The 17,941-nt window shown below is 46.7% G+C and overlaps 1 protein-coding gene across 1 annotated transcript in view; it reads left to right on the forward strand.

Moving 5' to 3' along the window:
• The first annotated feature begins 15,885 nt into the window (after window positions 1-15,885).
• Window positions 15,886-17,941, forward strand: part of POLR1E (RNA polymerase I subunit E) — a 60,422-nt gene continuing 58,366 nt past the window's right edge. The window contains exons 1-2 of the mRNA XM_073549667.1: window positions 15,886-16,050; window positions 17,486-17,583. Of these exons, the coding sequence (XP_073405768.1) occupies window positions 15,993-16,050; window positions 17,486-17,583 (156 nt within the window). The 5' untranslated portion in view covers window positions 15,886-15,992. The remainder of the gene's footprint in view (window positions 16,051-17,485; window positions 17,584-17,941) is intronic.

Here is a 17,941-nt window from a genome sequence, read left to right on the forward strand (position 1 = left end):
GAATTTCAGGGCCCCATACTGTTAAAATTTTCGAGGCCCCCTTGAGATTCCGCCCAGGCTCCACCCCAGCGTCTCCACCCCTCAAACTGTCCACAGTTCCACCGCTCTCTCTTGGAAAAACTCCACTTCTCATCTATCACACATTAACAGTTCCCATCACAAGATCACACATATAGCCGGCAGCTTTTGTTTTGGCCAAAAGATTTTTTTAAGCCGCCACCATAACACGGTAGACTCTTTTGGCCGTGCCCTAATCTTCTGTAACCTGTTAAATATTTGTTAAAATATGTGATACAATTTAGGTATATTTTTAGATTTTCAATTTTTAAAATGACAAATATCACATACAAGGGACAAATACCGCTACACCATGTCCAGACCACATATCATCACATACTGACCTATAATACCACATACAAGGAACAAATACTTCCACACCATGACCGGACTCCATATTACCACCACATAGTGACCGAATAATATCACATACAAGGGACACGTGCCACCGCACCATGACCAGACCACATATTACCACCACATAGTGACCAAATAATATCACATACAAGGAACAAATACCACCGCACCATGACCAGACCACATATTACCACCACAAAGTGACCAAATAATATCACATACAAGGGACAAATACCACCGCACCATGCCCAGTCCACATATTACCAGCACATGGTGACTGAATACTACAATACTGATCAGTAATAAAAAAAAAACACGATACTATCACCATAAGTGTTAGGGCTGGCGGAACGCACCAAATTATAAAATAACAGTAGATGCGTTCGCAGCCCGGGGTCCACTGTGCAGAGGTGGTATACTGCTGCTAAGTAATGGCGGAAGAATTAAGAGGTGTGAAACCAGTCACACGTGGGTTGCGTCACCCAATGTGAACAGGGCGAACTCTGTTACTGCACAGAGCCGCACCACCGCTGAAAGTACCGTAGATGCCGGAGCTTGTTAACTCACAGAGCTCGGCCAAAAAAGCGCACAGTGTACGGCCACAGTACTCTACCCCAAGGACACGGGGTTAGAGTCCTTCTAGGCCCACTGAATGCGCGGCGTCGCTGCCGCGAGCGCCGCTATAGACGCTGGCTATGGAGCACGTGCACTGAGGCGTGCCGAGTCCCTGGTGAGGCCAGATGCCTGACTCAACCTCAGACCTACCTACGCCTAAGCCTGGGCACTAGCAGGCTAGGCTGCGCAACACATGCGTACCAAGGGTAGGGGTTTCTTAATGAGTCATTCACCAGATACATTCATAGGTGCATACATCACTCACTCCACATAGTCTGTAAATACAGTCTATACTAGCGCATGGGCGAGGGGCCATGCAAACCTTTTATAGCTACGGGCGTCCGGGACCTTCCTGGCTTCTCGGATGGGCCAATCCAAACACGAGCAGGACCTGAGCAAGTGACCCTCGATCTCCAGTTTTTGATCACTCCATGGGCATGCTCAGTGGCCCGACATGAGGACTTAGTTCCTGGAGAATCTCGCTGCTGAGCAGCATGCATTGTCATAGCTGTGCCAGAGGTGGCAGCAGCAAGCAAACCCATGGAGTTGGCCTGGGCAGAGCGCCGGGACCGACAAATCTGCTGAGCAGGCTCCACTGCGGCCGAAGAAGAATGGGAGACCGCTGGGTGCAAGGCTCTGGATTCCTGCTGTGCATTGGCAGGAACCCGACGCCTAACATTACCCCCCCCCCTCTGAGCCTCGGTACGCTGAAACGCCGCAATGAGGAGCGGAGCGTGGATGTTCTCCACTGGCTCCCAGGTCCGAGCCTCTGGACCATGACCCTTCCAATCCACCAAATAAAACTTTTTGCCCCGCATCACCTTGCATCCCACGATGGCATTGACCTCAAACTCGTCCGAAGACAAGTCTGATGTCCCGGCAGATGATTCAGAGAACTGGGACAAGTGAACAGGCTTAAGGACGGACACGTGGAATGTATCAGAGATAGCCAAGTGTGGTGGAAGGGCCAGACGGTAGACCACAGCGCTGATCTGCTCGAGGACCTTGAAGGGGCCAATGTAGCGCGGTGCGAACTTAGCGGACTCTACCCGGGCGGAGAGCCACACCAAGTCGCCAGGGGCAAAAGTCGGAGCAGGGCGCCGGTGTGCATCAGCGGAGGTCCTCATTCTCTCCTTGGAAGCCCAGATAGCATCCTGGGTGCGATCCCAAATGTCCACCGCCCAGTCTGCCACCCTGGAGTCGGTGGATGACACGGGCATGGGCACAGGGACGCGCGGATGCTGGCCATAATTTAGGAGGAATGGGGTCTGACCGGTGGAGACGGCCACAGCATTGTTCAAAGCAAACTCTGCCCACGGCAGCAAGGATGCCCAGTCGTCCTGCCTGGCCGAGACAAAATGTCGAAGGTATGTGATCAGGGTCTGGTTGGCTCTTTCTACCAACCCGTGCGTCTCGGGATGATAGGCCGAGGAGAGATTCAGCTCAATGCTGAGCAGGGAACAAAGCTCTCTCCAAAATCGGGATGCAAACTAAGGACCCCGGTCACTGCCAATCTTGTCCGGCATGCCATGCAGGCGAAAACGTGCTTAATGAACAACACTGCCAGGCCCCGCGCAGAAGGTAACCGGGAGAGAGGTACCAAGTGCACCATCTTAGAGAAATGGTCTGTGACAACCCAAATGACCGTGCTGCCACTGGACTTGGGTAGCCCCACCACAAAATCCATACCGACCATCTCCCAGGGCCTGTCCACTACTGGCAGGGGAAAAAGAAGCCCAGCGGGCCGTTGCCGAAAGGACCTATTCTGGGCGCAAGAGACGCATGCCTGAATATAGTCCGTGATGTCTCGGGCCATATGCGGCCACCAGTACGTCCTCGCCAGAAGCTCAGAGGTCCGTTTTATCCCGAAATGTCCACCCACCCTGGACGAATGAGCCCAAGAGAGGACCTCCGGTCGCAGATGGGCAGGGACAAATGTCTTCCCCGGAGGTACTGACTCAAGGGCAACTGGAGCCACAGTCCTCAGGCTCTCGGATGGGACGATTAGCCGAGACTCCTCCTCCTCTTCCTCCGATGACACCACGGAGCGGGAGAGAGCATCGGCCCGGACGTTCTCCCCGGAGAGAAAATGGAGGGTGAAGTGGAACCGGGAAAAGATCAAAGACCATCTGGCCTGGCGAGAATTTAGCCGCTGGGCTGTTTGTAAATACACCAAGTTTTTGTGGTCGGTGAACACCTGGAAAGGATGGCGAGCCCCCTCCAGGAGGTGTCTCCACTCCGAGAAGGCCAACTTCATCGCTAGCAACTCCTTGTCCCCGATGGCATAATTCCTCTCCGCCGGTGTGAAGGTCTTGGAGAAAAAGAAGCATGGGTGCTTCCGACCTTGCGTGTCCTTCTGAAACAGGACCGCTCCAGCACCGACGGAAGAGGCATCCACTTCCAGAATGAAGGGCTTATCTACATCGGGGCGATGTAGAATGGGAGCGCTAGCGAAATGGGGCTTAATGGAGGAGAAGAACTTGGAGACCGGTTCCGACCACAACTTGGGGTTTGCACCCTTCTTGGTGAGGGCTACCAAGGGTGCTACCAAAGTCGAGAAGTGGGGGATGAATTGGCGATAGTAATTTATGAACCCCATAAAGCGCTGCACCGCTTTGAGAGAATGAGGTTCCTGCCAATCCATCACCGCCTGTAGCTTGGCAGGATCCATGGCCAACCCCCAGGCGGAGATGATATAGCCCAGGAAAGGCAAGGACTCCTGCTCAAACACACACTTCTCCAACTTGGCATAGAGGGAGTTTGCCCACAGGCGATCGAAAACTTTGCAAACATCTCTCCGGTGGGAGTCAATATCTGGTGAGTAGATGAGAATATCATCCAGATAGACTACAACCGAGTTGTTAAGCATATCCCGGAAGATATCGCTCTCAAAGTCTTGGAAGACGGCCGGGGCATTACAGAGGCCGAAGGGCATCACCAGTTATTCATAGTGCCCATCCCTGGTGTTAAATGCTGTCTTCCATTTGTCCCCATTACGGATGCGAATCAGGTTGTAAGCCCCCCGCAGATCAAGTTTGGTAAACACTCTCGCTCCCCGTAGCCTATCAAACAGCTCTGATATCAGGGGCAGAGGATACTTATTCTTAACGGTGATGGCGTTAAGACCCCTGTAATCAATGCAAGGACGTAGTTCCCCACTCTTCTTCTGGATGAAGAAGAATCCCGCCCCCGCTGGTGACACTGACTTCCTAATGAATCCTCTTGCCAGATTCTCCCTGATGTATTGTGACATGGCCTCTGTCTCCGGGAGAGATAGGGGATAGACTCGACCCCGGGGAGGCTCAGCACGAGGCAAAAGGTCAATAGGACAGTCATAGGGGCGATGCGGTGGAAGAGTCTCCGCCGCCTTTTTGGAGAACACGTCCGCATACTGTCGATAGTGTTTGGGGAGCGAGGAGAGATCTGCGGGAACCTCGGTGGAGGCAACCTGAACGCACTCCCTCAGACATCTACCCTCACATGATTTACTCCACCCAATAATCCTCCCTGAGGACCACTCTATATGGGGGGAGTGGTACCGCAACCAGGGGACCCCTAGAAGTACCTGGTCAATACCCTCGGGCATGACGAGGAGGGATATCGTCTCCTGATAAGATGGAGCCACTGAGAGTAACAAGGGGGCGGTCTGGTGGGTTATCTGTGAGGGTAGAGTGGCGCCGTTCACCACTCTGACGTCACCAGCATTCTGCCCCATCGTCACCAGCATTCTGCCCCCATCGTGTCCAGCATTCTGACCCATCATGTCCAGCATTCTGCCCCATCGTGTCCAGCATTCTGCCCCATCGTGTCCAGTATTCTGCCCCATCGTCAGCAGCATTCTGCTCCATCGTCACCAGCATTCTGCCCCATCTTCACCAGCATTCTGCCCCCATCGTGTCCAGCATTCTGCTCCATCGTCACCAGCATTCTGCCCCCCATCTGTTATGAATGGGTCACCGAGGAGAAAAAAGCAAAGCAAGCTAAGTCACAGAAAACCAGAGAGGTTGGTAACTATGCAGATTGCAGATCCCTGATCCTACCACACAACTAGCAGCAGCCGTGGAGCGTACCTACGATGTTCCTAGACGCTTCGTCACAGCCAGAGGACTAAATAAGCCTGAAGCATGAAAAGGGGAAAACTAACTGCCCCAGAGCAGACCCCAAAGGAATAGATAGCCCCCACACATGTATTGACGGTGAAACAAGATGAAGGCACAAACACAGTCAGGAAAATAGGCTGAGCAAACGATGGGGCCCAAACTAACTAGAAAGGAAAGGAAAGACACTGTCTGCAACCTGCAAAAAACCCTACAAAATAATGTCCAACACTTCTGATAGCAAAATTAACCCTGAAGTCAATAGACTTCTCCCACTATATCAGCACTCTGAAATATTCTGAGACAGAGTAAAAAGAGACCAAACTAGTAAGGGACAAAAAGCAAATTGGCAAGATACTGATAAATAAGAGTGGAAATTCAGCACAGCCCCCAGCCGGGGCTGGCTGACCACACAAAAAACTGAATAGACCAACAAAATCAAGTGTGAACATTAGCAGAAAAACTTAGCTTTAGATGACTAGAACAGAGCTGAAAACCAAGAGCTGACAAGCCAGAAGGAATCACCAGCAACTGAATAGGGTGTCGGCTGTCTTAAATCCAATCTGAGACTCCTGAGGTCCAATCATCATCCTCATTCTCAGGTGGCAGATCTCCACCGATCAAATCAGCCTCACTATCTCCTGTTACCACCAGAGGGAGTCTGGAAGAAGAATTGGTGAACCAGAGAATGAACTCACAACAGTATCCCCCCTTGAGGAGGGGTCACCGAACCCTCATCCACGCCACCAGGCCGATCAGGATGGGCCCGGTGAAAAGCACGAACCAATCTATTGGCATGAATATTGGAGGCAGAGACCCAAGAATTATCCTCCTGACCATAACCCTTCCATTTGACCAAATACTGGAGTCTCCGTCTAACCAAACGAGAATCCAGTATTTTCTCTACCTCATATCCACATTGCCATCAACCAACACAGGGTCAGGAGGTGCTGCCATAGGAACCTCTGGCTCAACAAACCTCTTCAACAGTGATTTGTGAAATACGTTATGGATCTTGAACGTAACTGGAAGAGCCAATCGAAACGAAACAGGATTAAGAATTTCCAAAATCTTATAAGGACCAATAAATCTTGGCTTAAATTTAGGAGATGCAACCTTCATAGGAATATTCTTAGACGACAACCAAACCATATCACCCACTTTAAACCGGGGACCAATGGTCCTATGCCGGTTGGAAAATCGCTGGGCCTTTTCCTGAGAGAGTGACAACTTATCCACCACTTGGTCCTATATCTGCTGCATTCTCTTAACCACAGTGTCCACACCTGGGCAGGACGAAGATTCCACTTGCCCTGAAGAGAATCGAGGATGAAACCCAAAATTACAGAAAAAGGGTGACATCAAAGTGGCAGAACTAGCTCTATTGTTCAGTGCGAATTCGGCCAAGGGCAAAAATGAGACCCAATCATCCAGATCAGCAGATATAAAACATCTCAAATAAGACTCCAAGGTCTGGTTTGTTCTCTCAGTCTGTCCATTAGTCTGGGGATGAAACGCAGAGGAGAAGGATAACTGAATTCCCAGATTGGAACAAAAAGTTTTCCAGAATCTGGAAACAAACTGGACTCCTCTGTCGGACACAATGTTCTCAGGAATCCCATGTAACCGAACCACCTGTTGTAAAAACAAGGGCACCAACTCAGCGGAAGCTGGCAACTTTGGGAGTGGTACAAGATGGACCATCTTCGAAAATCTATCACAAATCACCCAGATAACAGTCATTCTCTGAGAGACAGGAAGATCAGAAATAAAATCCATTGAGATAAGGGTCGATGGCCTCTTGGGCACCGGCCTGGGCATCAGCAACCCACTAGAACGAGAACAGGGTTTAGACCGAGAACAAGTCCCACTGTTAATTTCTATGGATTTTGCCACACTAGGGTGGGCCCGTCTTAATTGTCTGTGGCCGAATTGGATCTCTGGCAGAGATTATACGTGCACGGAGAAAAGAATACACAAGACAAGGTGTATCATGTCAATATGATTCTTCTCTATCTTTAATCCAAGGTATACCGTTTTTATAACAGAAATCGCGCTGTCTCATTGTGTTACATCATGGGTGCATTTCCAAATTACTGTTTACCCCAAATAGCAAATTAGTATTGATCTCGTGGGATCTCATATGTTCCCATATCGCTACATAATCATTATGTACATCATTATCGTCTTCTAGCCCGATCCACCCTAGTCCACCCAGTCCACCCAGTATTGCATGAAGCCTAGGTGGGTTATACAATACAGAAACAAATCTCAGAAAATCAGAAGTATCTTAAAGTTACATGATCCCAATATTCAGCAAAGCGTCTATATAGTGGTACAGTTTTGATTCTTGTATATATTCATATGCCATATATTTTTCCCTTAACAGTCCCTCCTTTGGAAATATGCAAAATCAAAATCCTAATCTCGTCAAACCTATCGATCTGTCCTCCCGGCCTACCTATCTCAACAATGCTGGAACCTAACTAATCTTCACCGTATATACGAGACGACCCATCTCTAGTAGATGGACCCCCTCCTAATGGACTTTGCACAGGAGGAAGTCAGATCCTGGACTTTCCCTCGTTGGTTTGCTTCAGGCAGGCATATTCCGGAGGTGATGCTTGCAAGGCTTCATTGGGATATCTTTCATACAGGGGATCTTCAAAATCGGCATGCATGGTCATCACTGTGGTTTCCATAGTTTTCATCATCGTTTTCTTAAGGCATGGAGCTATGCAGCATAGAATTAAGGAAAATATGATCAAAGGACATAAAATAACTTTTGTAAACTTAATGGGTCAATAATTGCCTTTATGGCATCCCCAGTGTATTTTATAAACCGTTGTTGATTAGTGTATAAATAGTTTATCCACTTTGCATTCTTATTTACGGGGATGGTGGGTTTAAACACAACTATTGTCTCGCTCTCGACTTTGAATTTGTCAAGTGCTCCCTGTGTGCCCCCATTGGTATCTATGCTTCTTAGCCAAAATTTACCTTTTGTGTCACCATTTTCCCTCCCAAGTTTAGTACTTGAGACTAGTACATATAACCCTTGCTCATTCTCTGAAGGGTTGTCAATAGTAAGGTACAGAACTATGCATCCCTCCTTGGGGCAGTGATCGGCAGTGACGGGGAGTATTGAATCTGGAAGGCCACTCTGACCCTTAAAATGGGCTTTGGACAGGGTCATGCGACTTAATAGGCTTATTCCCCATTTGTCCCTTCGCTGTAGGGCCTGGGCTGGTTGATGTCTCAAGTCACTTTCACCAGTGTGCCACCCAACAAGTGACCAGTCCTCACAGTTTGAACCTTCCTGTTTCAGCAGTAGTGACACAGATGAATTGTGTACTTAACCAGATGTCAAGCTGTACCATGGGGCCTGGATATTCTTATTGTGAGACAGTAGTCAAATTGATATGTTACTCTTGGGGTGGAGACATTATACCAGAAAGTCAGTATGCCCTTCTCATGAGTGACTACCCCTTGGTGACTGACTACCCCTTGAGCTAGGAAAAAGATAAGTGCAGACGGATGAAGAGTGGCAGCTGCCACTGGACTCTGGATCCAGCATCTCCTTGCAGTGAGAAGCATGGACCCATGGACTGCTGCGATAGTTGACAGGACTTGGAACAGGCTGTCATCTCTAGGTTCAAGGGTATGTCTTTTGAACCTCTTGGTGATGAGGACTCAGTCACCGGGCAGGATCTGGTGGGCTCCTATGTCCTCAGGATCTGGGATGGATGAAAAGACTCGAAAATGCATTTTAGTCACATGTTTTTAAACTTAGTCTACCTATAGGCAATTATAAAGAACAAAATATAATCCTTAACTGTGAATATTTCCAAGTAGGATCTTATAGGGCTGAGTTTTGTTGGACCTGCTATTATGTGCGTGTATTTGTGCGTGTGTGTGACCCAAGGGAAAGACTAAACTCTTATGCTATGACTCCCCTGTTTCCTGTATAGCATCAAGTATGTAGAGTTTTGTTTGAGGCCTTAAATTTTCCTTGTTCATCCTTAGGCGTATTTCATCCTGTATAACTTCATCTTAGGTCCATTTCTTCTTTTCTTCCTTGGATACTTGTTTCTGGAGTGTCAGAACATCTTTTTCCAGGGTTATCCCTTTTCCTCTGTTTCCGTGTCAACCGGTATTACTGCTGCTTCTTTTGCTGTTACTTCAACTAGTCTGTTGCCCACTGCTTCCCTTGAAGTGTCTCCAGTGTGTGTGCTTTTACTTTTACCACCGCAACTCTTCCTGGCATCAACAAGGACTCCATTAATTCTTGTATGGCTTTGTGGTGTCTGACTGGCCTTCCGTTAGCCGTGATGAAGTCTTTTTCCCTCCAGATTGATCTTGATAGCTTCATGTTGAGTGGACGTCTCGTATGCTTCTGTCAAGGCCCGCAGTCCTGCCTTTTGGATATAGGCAGTGGTTTTGCTGGCAGCATGTATCTTCTGTAGCTACTGCTATACCAGTGTGCAAACTGCCTTCTTGGTCTGCATACCTTGGTCTATCCAGAAAGAGCCACAGGTCAGGATCTTCCAGGTGTTCTCTTGCCTCATGACAGCAAGACAATCACGTTCAGCCATTTCAGAGTCGACTACCTCTTCCACTAATGTGTCAGAGATGTGGTTTTCATCCTCCATCTTCCTCCCCCCTTTGGCAGAGGTAGAAGAGTAGCTGGATTATGGACAGCACATCTGGAGATGGTGACGTTGTCCGGGAGCAGAGTAGGGCATTGCAGACAGGTGCTTTGGGCCAGGATCTTCAACTGGTGACCCATAAAAATATCAGAAGCTTTGTTCAGCACAGGTGGGTTGCAAACACGGTTCTCATGCAGGTTTGGACTTCACAAGCCACTTGGTCAAGTCTTGGAGAGGAGAAGCCAGGAGGGCATTGTCTTCCTCCGTGAAGCTGTGTTAGGACTCCATTTACATGGTCAGGCTTCTTCATGACATACAGACAAAATAGTTCAGTATAGCCTGGCAGTCCTAGAGCTGTGAAAATGTGATTGCAATTTAGCATATAAAACCTATTGATGCCTTCTTTGGTTAACCTTAAAATAGTTATAAAAAGGTTGCATGTGTAGAAGAGCAGTATTGTCTTGGCTGTCTTCAGTCAGGGGAAGAGGTCATCCAAATATATATATATATTGTAAAAAATAACAATGGAATGTGTCTTCTTCCTGGGCTCCAGGACCATGGTCATGGCTCAGGTGAACATAGAGAGGCTATACTGTGCCCCTTGAGGCATCATATGTAAAAACAAACAGGTACTGGCTTGCAGCATGTAGAAATAAACTGAAGAAAGCATTGGCCAGGTCAATCACCATAAACCATAGAAAAATAAATAGAATTGATAAAAAAAAAGCATAGTGTGTGAGTTTGGCACCATAGATGTGTTCAGTACTATAACTTCATTGACAGCACACAAATCATGTATCATCCATAACTTGATAAAAAATAATTACAAATTATGAAATGGAGGGTGAATATTGCAATTTCCTTGGCAGCAAAGCTACTGGCTTTGGCCCCACCTTTACAAACTGGATTTTCAGCCTGCCAATATTGAGTCTGGGATCAGTGCCATTAGTTCAATGCCCACATGATCTACAGAGGTGTCCTGTAAAAAAGAAAAGACTACATACTTCTTCAGCAAGTAGATCAATATCCCTGATTACTCTTCTGATTGCATCGGGACCCACCAGGAATTTGAGAGGAGTATCCTCAACCTCTGTCTGGGTGAGAGATGTTGTTTCTCTATTATATTTTTGTGGGGGGGCTGTAAGAGTATACGTACTTTCATGGGTTGTGGAATCAGTATGCCAATACCCTATTCAAATCTGGAGCTCGATGTTGGTGGGTGTCAAGCTTCTTCCAACTGGGAACTAATTTGCATTTCAAATCTGAGATCCAGAAACTTTTTGTTACATTGGTGGAAGAAATTATTCACAGGTTCTCCTTTTCCCTGCATGACATCCTGGAGAATGGGGGTCTGGCAAACTGCTTACTAGAGTATCTGTCTCCTGGTATTTCCCTGAGTCCTTGCGTGGAGTAGATTGTGTACAAAAGTATGAGCTTTAAGGCTTAAAAGATGATGATGATAATAATTACGCCACCCCACCATATAACGTTAAATACTGTAGATTATCTGTCTGAGCTACTTATTTCCTGTCTTCTCCTGTTCTGTTTCATTATATACCTCCATGTCATATTCATCTTTTTCTTCATTATTCTTTTCATAAACTACATTAATTAATAAAACTATAATGGATGCAGGACAGGATGTAGCATAAGGCGTGCCGTCTATATAAATAGTTGGACAGAGGTTAAGACTACTTGGATTGGTCATCTGACAGTCAGAACAAGTTTCACGATACTTTGCATTCTGTGTTTGACAGCTGGCACACGTCCAGTCATCGGGAATGCATATAGAAGTATAAATGAATGTAATGCAGATATTGCAACTGACACATCTTCCTGTGTAAATATTTGTTTTGCATAAAATTCAGCAATCTTGTTATATTCCTCTCCTCTCCTCTCCTGGCCATAAGCCAGTCCAGTGGTACAGACCCTGTTATTATGGAATCTTTAAAGATTAAAAATAATGGTCTATCTATGACTGTACTTAATTCCTGCAATATTCAGGGTGTATCCCATCCGGGCCCAGGGATTTGTCAATTTTAGTGATTTTTAGACGCCGCCTTACTTACTGCTGGATTAAGCAGGTGACTTTTAATGGAGAATTTTTGTTATCATTGATCATGTTATCCGTCATGGGATTTTCTTGTGTAAATACTGTTGAAAAAAAGTCATTTAGCATATTGGCTTTTTCCTCATCCTCATCCACCATTTCACCCAGGCTATTTTTAAGGGGGCCAACACTATCATTTTTGGATTGTTTATTGGCCTGGTGTCTCTTCCTGCTCTGTCGCATCCCCCGTCACACCGTTTCCGGTCCCTGGGCCACCGCTGCGCTTGTACGGCAGCGCCGGCTAGATGAGCTTGGAGAAGCGTTGGAAGTTGCGTCACTGCCAGTCGCCCTGGAAAGACTGCTGGCTTCGGGGTGGCGATGGCATTCTGGCTGGATGGCGGCGGTCGTATGGGTTGCAGCCCATTTTCACAGATTTGAATAAGTAACTGTTTTTATAAGGGGTTAAATGACTGGGCCACTGATCTCACACTAAGACTACATACATAGTGATGCCCCACATCAAACCCAGGACCCTCCAGCCTGGCCCAAATGGGTTCTGGGCATCAGAACTGGCATCAAAGTGGGCAGACAGTCGATTTTGGCAATTTGACTAAGTAACTAGTGTTTTTAAGGGGTTAAATGACTTTCTTCCACTGATTTCACACTAAGAATACACAGACAATGATGCCTCGCATCAAACCCAGGACCCTCCAGCCTGATCCAAATGGGTTCTGGGCATCAGAACTGGCATCAAAGTGGGCAAACAGCACATTTTCACAGATTTGAATAAGTAACTGCTTTTATAAGGGGTTAAATGACTTTGGGCCACTGATCTCACACTAAGACTACATACATAGTGATGCCCCGCATCAAACCCAGGACCCTCCAGCCTGATCTAAATGGGTTCTGGGCATCAGAATTGGCATCAAAGTAGGCAAACAACCAATTTTCACAGGTTTGAATAAGTAACTGATGTTTTTAAGGGGTTAAATGACTTTGGGCCACTGATGTCACACTAAGAATATTATTATTATTTATTTATATAGTACCATTAATTCCATGGTGCTGTACATGAGAAGGGGTTACATACAAAGTTATAGATATCGTTTACAGTAAACAAATTTGCAATGACGGACTGGTACAGAGGGGAGAGGACCCTGTCCTTGCGGACTTGCATTCTACAGGATGGTGGGGAAGAGACAGAAGGTCGGGGGTGCAGCAGCTCAGGCGGTGGTGAGGCGGCGGAATGGTTATTTCAGGCTGTAAACTTTCCAGAAAAGATGGGTTTTCAGGTTCCGTTTGAAGTATCCGAGGGTGGTGGATAATCAGATGTGTTGAGGCGTGGAATTCCAGAGGATGGGGATATTTGGTAGAAATCTTGGAGGCAGTTGTGTGAGGAATGAATAAGAATGAATAAGTGTGGAGGAGAGTAGGAGGTCTTGGGAGGATCAAAGAGGGAAGATATTGGGAGATTAGTTCAGAGATATAGGGAGGGGAAAGGTTGTGGATGGCTTTGTAGGTCAGTATTAGGCCTGTTTCACACATCCGTTTGTGTCCATCAGTCAAAATCCGCCGTTTTGCAAAAAAAATCGGATCCGCCATTTTTCTTGGTGGATCCGTTTTTTTTTCCCATTGAGTTGCATTACCGGCGGATCTTGACGAATGGCCATCCGTTGGATCCGTTTTTTTGCGGATCCGCCAAAATTTTGACGTCCGCCGACATGCCCGAACGGACCATGCAACGTTTTTTCGGCCGGCAGGATCCGCACTTCTAACAGCGCATGCCCGAAAGGCTTCACTCAGCCGCAAATTTAACCCTAAACTCTGTTCTGGCGGCTGAAAAATTCTCTCTCTCCCTCCCTCTCTCTCCCCCTCCCTCTCTCTCCCCCTCCCTCTCTCTCTCCTTCCCCAGGCAGCGGTTCCTTTAAAATTCTTCCTTTCACGGATCTGTTAAAATAACGGTCCGGTGCCAAACGTTGTGGTCAGTACAGGAACGGATCCGTTATCCGCCATTTTAGCGGATTTTGACTGAACAAAAAAACTGATGTGTGAAACAGGCCTAAGCTGTTTGAACTGGATTCGTTGGAGAATTGGGAGCCAGTGGAGGGATTTGCAGAGGAGTAGTGAGGAGAGAGGTGGATTAGTCGGGCAGCAGAATTGAGGACAGACTGGAGTGGTGCAAGAGAGTAAGCAGGAAGGCCACAGAGGAGAGTGTTGCAGTAGTCAACGCGGGAGATGATGAGGGCACGTACAAGAGTTTTAGCAGATTGAGGGCTGAGGAAGGAACGGATTCTGGAAATATTTTTGAGTTGGAGGCAACAGGAGGTGGCAAGAGTTTGGACGTGCGGTTTGAAGGACAGGGCAGAGTCGAGAGTTACTCCGAGGCAGAGGATTTCTGGTGTGGGAGAGAGCATGTTGCCGTTTACCATAATAGATAGATCGGGTAGGGAAGATACGTGAGATGGAGGAAAGATGATGAGTTCAGTTTTGTCTAAAATGAGTTTTAGGAAGTAAGAGGTGAAGAAGAGAAGGCTATGGCTGATAGACACTGGGATTCTGGACAGCAAAGAGGTGACATCTGGGCCAGAGAGGTAGATCTGAGTGTCGTCTGCCTACAGGTGGTACTGTAAGCCATGGAACTTTATGAGTTGTCCTAGGCCAAGGGTATAGATGGAAAAAAGTAGGGGCCCCAGAATAGAGCCTTGGGGGACTCCAATAGAGAGAGAGCGGGAGGAGGAGGTAGATTGGGTATGGGAAATGCTAAATGTCCGGTCGGAAAGATGTGAGGCGATCCAGGACAAGGCAAGGTTTTTGATGCCAAGGGAAGAAAGAATCTGTAGCAGTAGGCAGTGGTGGCAGATAGTGATGCCCAGCATCAAACCCACACCCCTCCGGCCTGGCCCAAATGGGTTCTGGGCATCAGAATTGGCATCAAAGTGGGAAAACATCCTATTTTTTACAGAATTGAATAAGTAACTGATGCTTTTAAGGGGTTGACTTTGGGCCTCTGATCACACACAAATTTACACATACATTGATGCCCTGCATCAAACCCAGGTCCCTCCAGCCTGACCCAAATGGGTTTTGGGCATCAGAATTGGCATCAAAATGGACAAACAACCAATTTTCACAGCTTTGAATAAGTAACTGATGTTTTTAAGGCGTTAAATGACTTTGGGCCACTAATCTCTGAGTACACATCTCTGTATTCTTAAGGCCCCGTCAAAAGGTCATAGATTTTGTGACGCTCCAGCGATCTCGCTACGTGTGACACATAGCGGCGACCAGGCCTCCGCTGCGATCTCGCTGATCGTGCTTGAAGGTCCTGGGCCATTTTTTGATTGCTGGTGCCCCGCTGGCCAGCATGTATCGCAGTGTTTGACGCCGATGAGCGACCTCGTTAGCGACTCAGAACTCATGGACGCAGGCGTGAGTCGTCAGAATAGCCGCTGTGTGACAAGGTCGCCATGACCGCCGAGGTCGTTATACGGGTCGCTGGATCGTTGCTGTGTCGTTGAGTGGATCTGCCTGTTTGACAGCTTACTAGCGACCATTTAGCGACGCCCCAGCGATCCTTACCAGGTCGTATCGTTGTCGGGATCGCTGGAGCGTCGCTATGTGAAACGGGACCCTAAGTGTGAGATCGGTGGAACAAAGTCATTTAACCCCTTAAAAACATCAGTTATTTATTCAAATGGCCAAAATCAACTGCCCACTTTGATGACCAGAACCCATTTGGGCCAGGCTGGAGGGTCCTGGGTTTGATGTGGGGCGCCCTGTTCTATATGTCTGCAGCGTGAGATCAGTGGCCCAAAGTAACTTAACCCTTTCATTAACGTCCTTCAGTGCCCACTTTGATGCCCATTTTTGTGCCAGTTTTATAATTTTTGTAGCTGTTTTTAAGTGTATTCACATCAGGGCGCCTCGCTGCATTGTATGTTATTATTATGAAGATTATTTCTTGTTGTTAAACCTATAAAAAAAAATCAGAAAAGAAAAAACACAACTGGTCCGTGAGTTGTGAGTGCACGGCAGTGACCAGCAGAGGGCGCTGGCTGCCACACACACGGATGGCGGCGGGACAGTGGGCGCTCTCTATCGTATGACAGTAGTAGCTTGTTGACTTCCCCTGCAGGAGGAAGTACCCGGAGCTCACGCGTGTGAGACATGGCCGGGAAGGCGAGCTGGGAGTACCGAGGAGACCCGGAGCGGCCGGCATTGCTGGGTGAGACCTGATTTACCTCAGCGCTAAGAACACGGTGGAATGGGAAAAACAAGACCTTGGCTCCGACCTTCCAGCTGAGCCCGCGGCATAGTCCGTACTCTGTGTCTTTTACTAGGAAAGCTGAGACCGCTCTGCCTGGCGCAGAGGTTGTCGGGACAGTGCCTGAGAAAGCTGGGTGACCACCTCAGTGAGTTAACCCCTTTCCCACCTCCATACATGGGTGTTGTTGGCTCGTGCTTGTAAATAGCCGCAATTTATTGTCATTTTTTAGCCACTCTTGTGATATTATCCCTGTTGTTTACAGCTTGTTGCCTTGGCGACCGGCCACCACTGCTAAACAGCAGATCACACATAGTGCTTTTTTTTGCGTCTTCATCCCTGACTAATAATAATGACTTTGTATCTTCAGTTTTGTTTCCATGGTATTCTGACCACTTAGGTACCCTAGACTCTGGTGATCACAGCATCTAAGGGCAGTGGCGGACCACCGAATAACATGCTGTCTGTCTTTTGATGGGCAGCACTAGTGTTAGTCTATGGGGCTGTGCACAAGTCCATTTTTTTTTTTTTTGGCCCAAGTCAGTTGAAGGAAAAATCACAGTATGCACGATTTACCTCCAAGAATCGGGTGGCACGTCCCCATTCAGCTGTATGGGCCCGTGGAAAAAATTTGCACTCAGATGACATCCAAGGGCGGTTACAATTTTCTACAGTTGTCGCTCATAGGAGAGAGATTAGATCACTTGGTGCAAGCGGAGGTGTTTTTTTTTCTTTTGTTCATCCTGTCTCATAAAAGAATGCCATTAAAAAAATGTTTAAAAAAAAAAAAAAAATATGGCCTGTACCAATGAAAACTACAGATTGTTCCACAAAACAACGCGCCCTTGTGCAGGCCTGTAAATGAAAAATGGATGACTTTTGGAATGACGGCCTTAAGAAAAAAACAAACATTTGTGTCGAAATGGAGTTTTCTTGTGCGAAAGTATCATTGTAATCCTATGGACCCAAAGAATAAAGTCATCATGTCAGCTTCTTCTGCACGGTACCGTCCAGAATTGTTGGGTTTGTTCTTGGTGTGTTATCCAGCAACAAAAATCTGTAGCAGTAAAAACTCTGTTTTTTAAAAATAAATACAACTGTCTCCAGAAATATAAAAAAAAAATAGTTCTGGAGCTCAATTTTCTTAAGTTTTAAAGTGTTACTTTTTTATTATTATTTTTAATCAAAAGTAAAACATAGCTACATAAAATTGATGTAGATTAATTGTTGTTTCAGCCACTCGCTCAGGTGTAAATGTGGATATATCAGCACTGATCAATTACCTCTCATTTTGGTTGGTTATGCTATGATCACATCCTGCATAGGTGTTTTATGACTGAAAGCTGTCTTGCATATAAAGTAACCTTCTGGTAATTTTCCATTCTTTTTTTTTCAGTTCAGTTTTCAAATGGAACAGTTCAGACTCCAGAAAATGTTGTGTTTAATTTATATAAAAATAAAGCCTCTTCTAAGGCTAAAAGGCAAAGAATACTGGTAAGACCGCTCAATGCTAACCAACATTATCACCACTTATGACTTCAAGCAAAATCTGTCAGCAGGTTTGCTACGCCATCTGAGAGCAGCATGATGTAGGGACAGAGACCCTGATTACTGCGATGTGTCACTGAACTGCTTGCTGTATTTTTTTTTTTTTTTATTTTTTTTTTTAATATAAAATCATTTTTATGTGCTACAGGTCTACACACACACATTTTTATTAAAGAGAACCTGTGAGCACAATTTTGTAATGTAAAAAAAAAATCACATGGCTGTAAAGGCACTTACACGGATTACCTTGAGATCTTTGAAGTAATCCACTATGGTGGTGTTCTGTGATCCCACAGCGTGACTG

This window comes from Dendrobates tinctorius, unplaced genomic scaffold, assembly GCF_039654945.1.
Source record: "Dendrobates tinctorius isolate UK_male_01 unplaced genomic scaffold, ASM3965494v1 ptg000160l, whole genome shotgun sequence".
Classification (NCBI taxonomy): domain Eukaryota; kingdom Metazoa; phylum Chordata; class Amphibia; order Anura; family Dendrobatidae; genus Dendrobates; species Dendrobates tinctorius.